The 9,887-nt window shown below is 40.8% G+C and overlaps 1 protein-coding gene across 1 annotated transcript in view; it reads right to left on the bottom strand.

The window, feature by feature from the left end:
* Positions 1–1,187: 1,187 nt before the first annotated feature.
* LOC138014067 (uncharacterized) overlaps positions 1,188–9,887 on the bottom strand; it is a 49,604-nt gene continuing 40,904 nt past the window's right edge. The window contains 8 exon segments of the mRNA XM_068861096.1: positions 1,188–1,201; positions 1,293–1,488; positions 3,161–3,421; positions 4,203–4,454; positions 4,845–5,044; positions 6,057–6,197; positions 7,538–7,751; positions 8,472–8,706. Of these exon segments, the coding sequence (XP_068717197.1) occupies positions 1,188–1,201; positions 1,293–1,488; positions 3,161–3,421; positions 4,203–4,454; positions 4,845–5,044; positions 6,057–6,197; positions 7,538–7,751; positions 8,472–8,706 (1,513 nt within the window).

Here is a 9,887-nt window from a genome sequence, read left to right as displayed (position 1 = left end):
CTGCGAGAATTGTCATATCATTTATCAAGTTGACAGTTACTTTTGCAGGTTCGCTGGTACGCTGGTAAAAGATGCCGCCGGTTAAAATTGAGATGCTATTCAACAACGCAGTGGCTTTGGTTGGTGAATTCACATGCGCATCTTGTGTCACGTCAAAGCGGCCTCCGAGTGCAATGACGAGGTTTGAAATGCCAACCAACTCGGATTCAGCATAAATGGCAGTCTTCTGCAAATATACTTCCGGTGGGAGGAACACTTTTGATCCCTTCAAAACATAAAATGAAGATAATGTTAATCCTTGGAATAAACCATAATGAATCGCTTTTAATGTCAAAGACCGGCGGTTTAATGAATGGAGCATCTTTTGCGGACTTGGAGGGACTTTGCCTTTACAACGCTATGCCATGGGTTAAGCTATTGAACACTTGGATCCCAACTTTATAAGAACGGTATGTCACACCAGGGGTAGCTATAGCCCCCACCCGGCTTTTTCTTACGGGGTTGTTTTCGGCTTGATGAAAGACTTAGTCATTTACTCGCCAATTTTCAAACGTACTACACGGCCCTTGCACACAAAATTAAAAAAACAATCATTTTGAAACAAGACATTTGATTTCTCATCCTTCTCCAAAACGGATCGAAATGTCATTTACAGATCTTATTACAAAGACAGTTTTTGTTCTCAGATACTTAAAATCCCTCTGTATCCGTCCGGCTGGGACTCAACAGCATAAGTCCTACACTCCACAGACCGAATCAACGAGTCAGCCATTGAAGCCAAATGAATCGAGGTATGGCTGAATAAAATACATGTATATATTCGAAAAGCGGGTTATAGACGGAATGAAGAAGTTATCCTTGCACTTATCAGGATGATTTAAGCAATTGCTTGGAAGCCACCTGAATTTTCTAGGTGTTGATAAGAGACAATTGCTTAAATTGTCCTGAAAAGTGAGAGGATCAATTCTCCAATCCAAGTTCGGACTTTACCTGGTAAGTCCTTAGTGTGAAAGGTATCACCGAATTATTGCTTGCATTCAGATATAACTCTTGTTGACCTCCCACGTGGATTGTGCCCGTGAAATCTCCTTTGTATTCCTGCACCGTAAACTTGACGCTACCAACGTTGTTCTGGATGGCAAGATGAGCATTGCCGCGCACGTTTAATTCATCGACCTCAAATGTCGTTATCCCTGGTTTGCTAAACACAAGCCACGTCCTTGAACTGTCTTGTTCAAGATTGGCGGCTTCAAATGAAGACGTGTCATGCCCTACGAAAACCTTTAGCTCACTTAATGCAACGTGGGATTCCAATCTTGTCAAAGTCAATGTGAACTTTGATATCGTATCTTCTACGATGACATCATTGTAGACAGTGGTATCAAAACAACCAGCAAATGATATCACGTTTTTGGTTCTTAGCTTAGTCCCAGAGCTGTGGTGATAGGTAGACAAACTGAAGCTGATGCGGTATCCATTGTGACAGTACTAAGGAGGAAAGATTGAGTGTCTTATATTACGGTGTAAAGCACAAACGCATTCATTCGGTTATAAATTAAAACTCATTTACTTATCTCCCATATTCAATAAACCGACCCTTCAAAACCTGGTCAAGTCTCCTTGACGCCGGAACGATCAATCCGATTTGATTCAAATTGATCACCAACAATGTATATTTGACGCGCAAATTTCATAGCCATGGCCGTAGCCGTAGCAGAATGGTAAATTCCCTCTTCATTGTTTTAATTCTTTACCAAGTTCAACTGGATGGGATATTGCATCTCCAGCGCTTTCGATTGGCTCGTTAAATCTCTTAGTTAGTGACAGGAAGCGAAATTCTGAAATAAACGTACGCTCATATGTTGCTACAGTATCGTGAGGAATTTATTTCATTCGCACTTTTTGGGTATGCTTACAGCCAAGGGATAGACTTTCATCAAAGTTGGTATGGTAAATTTACTACCGTAAAGACGCGCCACTACAGTTTCCCAAAGTGCTAAGATGACCAAAAAAATCAATTCTTTTTTTTTTTTTAGAATTCAAAACTTTGTTTACCAAACACTAACTGACCCAGGTTTTAAGCCTTGATTTAAAAAAGACACCTGTGTACACGAAATGGTACTTTCCTATTTCATGGTCCGCCATGACTAACTTTGAAAATCTTGAGAGAGCTGGACTGATGAGAAAATGACGTCTCACAAGTTTAAGAATGCTATGTGTGTGTACGCGGATGAATCAATAGGCAGCACGGGAGTTTCAGGCTTTCAGACTTTTCAACCCGTGTTTTGCACATAAAATAAACTGCAAAGGGCCCTACGCATCGTTCTGCCGAACTGTCATTATGACGATGCCTTAATTCAATCTGGCATCACTACCCTTTCCCAGAGAAGGGAGGAAGCTTGCACAAATTTTATCAAGCGTGACTGTCTGTCGTCTCCTGTACTCAAGCCATTAATTCCGTGTGTGTCAATTGACAGGCCATACTGCCTCCGTTCAGGCGAACGTGTTCCAGTGCGCTTTGTCCCTAAGACAAAGCGGTTTGCAGATTTCTGCACCATTAAGTATCAAGATCAGTTGTGCTTTTAATCATATTTATATAATTATCTATTTGACTGTCTTTGTATTGTATGTCTGTTATTGTCACTGACCATCCTTGTAATTCAGCCTTTAGGCTGCGAGAGGGATATCAATAAACTCTTATTATTATTATTATTATTATTATTATTATTATTATTATTATTATTATTATTATTATTATTACTTATACGCTGAAATTCTGGGCAAGTAGGTAAATGACGTCACTTTTCCCTATATCCAAGCCTCTGAGGTTCAGTTTTGAACGTGAGTAATGGCGGACCGTGAATTCCAAAAGTTACACTTAAAATAAACAACTTTGGATAAAAATAAAACCTCAAAAATTTTGCCAGTCAGGTGTTAAGAAAACGCACTTCCAAAATCTGAAGAAAAAAAAGGAATGCCTTTTTTTTGTCACAGTAGCACTTAAGGAAACTAAAACTCTTTATAGCCAAAGAGGCAAGTTATCTCGTATCCAATGCGCGCTTTTGGAATGTTTGTTAAATATTCCAGATCAAACGCGGGATTCGCAATAAAATAACCTGGAAAGATTGTTTGCAATATTTCAAAAACACAGCTGGCTCACCGGGTACAGTCTGATGTGATGTATGTACATGTCTCTCGGCAAAGTGACGGTGATATCCACATTGGTGTGTTGTGACTGCGCTACGTAAGCATTCTTGAGGTTTCCGTCACACATACGGCTCAGAGAATAGTAGTAAGTGTGACCACCGTGTGAATAACTTTGTGTTACTCCATTGGACGAGATTCGGAATCCGCTTATGCTGGTGTAATCCTGAGAGTAGTCTCTGTAAATGGAACCCGGATGAAGCTTCACTTCTTCCACCTGAAATGAAAATCATTTGACATTAGTTCTCGAAAAAAAAAAAATCCTAACCTGAAAGCAACTTGAACTCTAACGCTAATTGTATTTTTTTAAATACGTAGTGGGCGTTTAGACCAAATCTAATCGAGGGACTGGTTATGAAAATTTATAATCTTCAAAAGTGAGAACAAGGTTACCGCAATCGATGTTGAATTGGCCGTGACAGTGCACAATGGGTTTGTTTTCACTTCGCACCGGTAATGGGTTGCGCATAACTTAATCGCAAGATTTGATTGATTATCTTCTCCAAAAAAAAAGGTGTGGTTTGTGCACCTTCAAGGCCAAAAACACAGATAAAAACATGAAACAAAAAGACTTGTCGACTTTCATACCCATCTTCGTGCATTAACTCTGTTTAAAGGTAATGGCACACTCCGTGGTGTCTACTTGAAATTTGACGTCAACCTAATTAAATGCATTTCTCAACTTAAGCAGTGAAGTAGCCTTCCCAGCGAGGCTGGAATGGTTTCAGTTCCTATAAACCTTATGTCTTTTCTATTGAAAATGAACACCTAAAAGATCATTCATTTCAACCAAAAAAAGCAGTGAAGTCTGAATTATCAAAACGTTAACTGTAACCTCGACGGCGGTCATCCTTTGGCCAGGTCATTAAGCACGCAACCGGATAAAGGACCTCTTGGAAAGGGATGAACGGGTGCTGTCTTTACAAATTCAAAGTGAGCTTGCTGACCATGAACGTTTTCACTAAACATCTCCACCACTGACTTTGTAATTAGCTTACCTGATTGATTCGCTCGGTCAAAGGCGGTCGGCCCTTGTTGTCCACTTTCAGAGTACGGTGCACGCGGCTGGAGTCATTTCCCGCCATTTCCACGTACACGGTTCCGGCAGCACCGTTTTCTACGTAACCGTTCCCACCAGCAGCTTCAAGGACCCCATCAAAGAACCCTCCACGATAATAAAGAGCGATTCTACCACCAGAGCCTCCACCACCTCCTCTTGTAGCATCACTATATCCATTACCACCATTAGCCTTAGGAGAAGAAATTTAGAAAAATGATCACCCAATGCAGGTTAATTGTGCTCCCTGAAATCAACACTGTAGCACATTTTTTATTACTCGAAAACGTTGTTCTGTTGTCTTTGTTTTCTTTCGGTTTTTGCAGCAAGCCAGTCACATGGTCCCCTACAGGATCTGCTACATGAAGAAACGTTATCTATCTGCCTTTTGCATATATATAACGGCTATTTCTAGAAATACATACCCGAACACTAAAAGAAATTATAACCAGCCATGGTTAAGGATTTGTAAATTGTACACAGCCGCCGTGTGCATCAAACGGCCTAGCGGCCATAAGTAAACATAATTTTCTCAAAAACTCTCCAGAAGTTGAAAATCCAAAACTGTTGTCGTTAAACACACCTGTACAATTCCACTTCCTTCAAACAAGTTCGTCCTGATAAGAATACTCCCCCCACTACCTCCGCCAGAATACGATCCAGCATAGTGGGCGCCATTCGCACTCAAAGTTCCTTCAATATCTAAAGTGTCGCTTATATTGAGGAAGAAAATTCCACCTCCGCGGCCACCATCACCTCCTCCACCCCTCCCTCCGCTACTACCTGTAAATAAACATCAGTATGTAAAATTGTGAGCTGTTGTTATGAAATCTTTACCGAGATTGCAGAACCCCAACCCACAGACGTTCACAATTAAGCCTCCCCACCAGCATTTTATGGTAATGGTAATGTATTTAAGTACTGCAAATGTCACATACAGGCTCACGTGGTTTACAATCCTTTCTCTGGGGTGCGATCGGACGTCATCCTGTAAGAGCGCCAATGACAGCCGCTTTCAGCCCATGTTTGACCTTACCAACCCAACCCACGTATGAATGTGAAAGGAGGACAGACCAAAACACCGGGTTCTCCCTAGTACTCTTCACGTGTGGGCTCTTTAACGTCCAACATTGCTGACATAACAGGAAAGGTTGTGAGACGGGGCCTACGGTTTATAGTCCTTATCCGAAAAGACTTGAAATTCTAACTATTTGCAGATGAAGGTACAAAAGCAAAACTTTCTCCTAAGTTATTTTGAAGACCCTGATCATGAATGTTGGTCCAGCCGGGGTTTGAACCGCCTGCGATCCCCCTCACGATAGTCCGATGCTCAACCAAATCTAAGCCACTGGTCGTCGGACAAAGTGGATATTTGAGGAGGATATCGATGACTTCACGTTCGTTCCTCTAAAACTATTCTTAATGCACATCAGAGTGCTTAGGCAAGGACATATCTCATGACATACCGCAACTTGCAAGTTTTTGTATTTGGGTTTCGCTTAAATTCTAAAACATGTCGTCGTTATAAGAGCCATACAAATGAGGCAGCATCAAGACAAGCTAAAAAGGAACAGGATGCACTTTCAGCTGCCATATGAACCACTTCTGGTACCCATTTAAACCTGGGTGTATGTAGGGGGGGGGGAGGGGGGGGAATCAGTGTTGAGCAGGCTTCACTTCTAAGAAGAAACCACAGCAGTAGAGCAAAGCCTCAAAGCATCAATTCCAACCGGTCAACGACTACACCTTCCTTCACTGTACTGGAATCAATACACAAGAACACACCCAAACTTACCGAATTCACTGGGTTCGGTGATGGACCCGTAAGCAGCCCCAGTTGTCACTTGACTCGCAGCACGACCGCCTAGGCCCCCATGCCCTCCGCCAGATCCACCGGCAAAGCCTGGGGATGGGTAGTCGGCGCCAGGGCCCTTACCTAAAATATAAGGCACGGTAGAAGTCCATATTCATATAGAGAGATCGAATTAGGATTTCATGGTACTTGACTCACTTCAGAGCTGAAAGTTTTTTTAAATTTCCACATCCTTTGGAGGATAAGAAGGCTTGTTAGGGCGTGGACAAGAAAAATATGCCTTAATGAAACAGGTCTGTAACTAATACTTAGCAAGGTGTCATTGATTCAATAGAGGTTCAACAACATAATAATTTCATGTATAGAGGTCGGATTATAGTTTTTGGTACTTGCCTCATTTTAGAGGAGAGCGTTTTTTGAAATTTCCAGGAGCCCATCTGGAGCGTGCAACTTCCATACAGCGTCTGTGAAAGGGCGTTTTCACAAGTAGGTTTATTTTTAGACTAGCCCTTCCCGCGAATTAGGTTAAAAAACAAAGGCACTTCCGGTTCGGTGACCCCATGACGTCAGCTTCATTTCTTGTAATTGGTCATCGGGCTCCTGTGGGAGTCTTTATTCGCGGGAAATTCAATCTAAAAATAAATCGGTCTGTGAAAACGCCGTTACACGAACACAGTAGAGTTGTAGGCTCCGGGTCATGGGTTCCTGAATTTCCTCATCCTTTGGAGGATAAAAAGGCTTCTTCGGGCGGAGACAAGAAAAGTATGCTTTAGTTGATAAAACGTCACTTAAGTTTTCAATAATAGAAATAATCATAATAACAACAGTTTAAACAATGATTATGGTAACATTAAAGATAATGACTATGATGATGACGATGATGATGATGATGGCGATGATGATAACGACGATGATGATGGTGACGACGATGATGATGATGATGGCGATGATGATGATGATGAGGAAGGAACCAAAGAATCGCGGGAGTTCTTTCATTTCGCCAAGGGTGGCTGAGGGAAGAGGAAACATTCCCATGCCCGATGAGTTTCTCTTTCAATCCATTTTAAGCTTCGCGCCATGCTGTGAAAGTTATTTAGGTCTCGTGCCCATGGTCGCGCAGCCAATGATAACCAATCAAGTGTCTTCCTTAAAATAGCCACGCATCATTGGAAGAGGCCCAGGTATGGTGGATGTGTTCTCTTCCCTCATCTTCTCTTGATTAAGATAAGTTCAGCACTTGACTCTAGAAAAGCTAAAACGCCCGAGCACGCCTGAGTATTCTTAGGCTGGTAGGCTTACTCGGACAAACTGACTTATGTCTAGTGTCAACCGAAATTACATAATAATAATAATAATAATTATTATTATTATTATTAAATAATAATAATAATAATAATAATAATAATAATAATAACGATAATGATAATAATAATAAAAATAATAATAAACGAAAAAAGACTTACCATCGTATTTGAAATTTTCTCCTTTCAGTGTGGCACCGACAATCGCTAATGCATCTATGGTAAAATTTTTGACGTGTACATGGAGATTGACAGCTGTGAATGTACCACCGCCAAATACTTGCATAGAAGTTCCGCGGAATTCACGGATTCTCTCTTGATTGGTCACACTCATGGTTCCCTTGTTTCGAACTTGGATTGTTTCAAAGAAAAAGGTCTGAAAACCCCCCAAAAAATAACCGATAGTATAAATAAATTTATGCAACAGTTATTATTTGTAGAATTACGACAGTAAATTAGGTAAGCATTCAAGGTGCACCTGAGGTTATGATTGGAGCAAAACGACAAAAGAAAAGTATCTTTATGGATAAGAGCTTAGAAAAAGGCGAAACACATTGAGTCAGCATTTTGTTTATTTTGGAGTGCTTATGGCTGAAGCAGTTTTAATCCCAGACGAATGTATTGAGTGAGCATGGTGGAGGGGAATGCACTTATGACTCGAAACTTTCGTATTATATCATCTAATCATCTGATCTGATCATCCCGTCATGTTAAGATGTGTTTTGTAAGTTACCAATTATCATTATCATTATGCTCAGAATCAGAAAGATACTTAAGTGACATTTATTTCCATTATTTATCATGGATGCAGGTGTTGAAGTTGAGGGGAGGGTTAAAGAAGACACTTTGTAAACCTGATCAAAAATGGCGACATACCTGAAAAAATACTCTCGGAATTATCTGACACTATTACACCAGCCACAGATAATCAAATAAGAAAATCAGGCCACGAAGCAAATACTTATAAGGCCCTTTGCTTTCGTTTCCATTGGTTACACAGATACCCCATGACAAACTTTGGCTAATTAACAAGCGTGTTAAAAAAGCCCTCCTCTCCGCAAATAAATGTGAATTGCCTTGGGCACTGAATACATACCTTGGTGGGTTTTCCCTCAGTATCATACATCTCTTTCATGCGAATGACTCCATCATCGACCACAGTGATGTTCTGACACCTTTCCAAGACTCCATCAACCTCGACCGTTACCCCGGCAACAAGCAACAAGCCTTGCATAGTGGTCAATCCACCCTGGTAAATGATCATATCCATAGGAAGGTATGATTGCAGAGACAGAAACGTTTGGTTATAGCCAAGATGAAGTCTTCCGGTTCTAAGAAACGCGAACAAATATCGATAAGTTAAAGGCCAATTTTCACCCTAGACGCAACACGCGCCCGGCATGGTTTCGTGTTTAACGAATTTACAAAAATTCGAAAACTCAGAAAGCCTCTCAGAATCTTCTTCGTCAAAGGCCATCCTTCGATAAATCTTTTAGTTCCCGATTCGAATGCGTTCTCAACTTATCATTTCATAATTTTATGTCATCTCTATATTTGCTTAAAATATTTCTATTTGACGTTGAATAGTATCGAACAACATGACAAATTGCCGAGACGAAGTTTGCTCGCCGCTCCACAAAGACAGCAACCTCTGCCACTCTGCTTCAATTTGGTACGATTTGGCCTTGCTTACAGTCTCCCCGATTATAAGAGTACTTGCTCTCGTTTGAATAAAGTGATCATCATCAGAATTATTACTATTATTGAATATTAAAAAAAATGGAAGCGTTTTGTGCTAAACAACAGCTAAGTTAACTGGTCTTCACGTTGATTTTGCTAATCCTGGAGTTGTACTTGTGAACAAGCCCGTCACGTCCAAGGTCCCCATAACTGCGTGCAGTTGGTGGCTATGTTGAATACAAGAGTTGCTGTTCCTTCCAGGTGCAGTTCATAAAAGCAGTAGATCGAGTCGTTCAAAGATTAGCTCTTAACACAATGACAAGACGACTGCTAGGACAAAGCAACACCAAAAATAACCAATATTTTTAAAAACTGAACTACGGATATAGGATTTCCAACATTTTCATTGGCTCGCCGGACACAGGCTATCCGTTCATATATCTGCTGTACCTAATATGGCCAAGGAACGCGTCAAAAAGAAGGTCGACAAAAGCCGTTTTGGACCGGAATTGACCAAGGCAGAAATCGATGCTTCAGTGGAAGAGTTATTGATACTGCCTCGGTAGATATAAAATGATATAACCAACTCGGGGCTAAGCGCCTCGTTGGTTGTCTATCACTTCATATCCAATAATAATTGTTAATTATTAGTTTCACTGATGAGGAAAAATAATCAATGTGCTGCACGTGCGGTTTGCACGTTTCTTTGCTATACTAGCCAATTCAATCACGTGAAATAACCCAATTGGGCATTTTGACAAAAACGTGAGCATTCAACAGAGAATCTTTCGTTCTCTATCTTCACTTAAAAGCCATTCGCATCAATCCAATT

Source organism: Montipora capricornis, chromosome 8 (assembly GCF_036669925.1).
Source record: "Montipora capricornis isolate CH-2021 chromosome 8, ASM3666992v2, whole genome shotgun sequence".
NCBI classification, from domain to species: Eukaryota; Metazoa; Cnidaria; class Anthozoa; order Scleractinia; family Acroporidae; genus Montipora; species Montipora capricornis.
The sequence above is the reverse complement of the archived record's forward strand: the minus strand, read 5'-3'. Positions and strand labels throughout refer to the sequence as shown.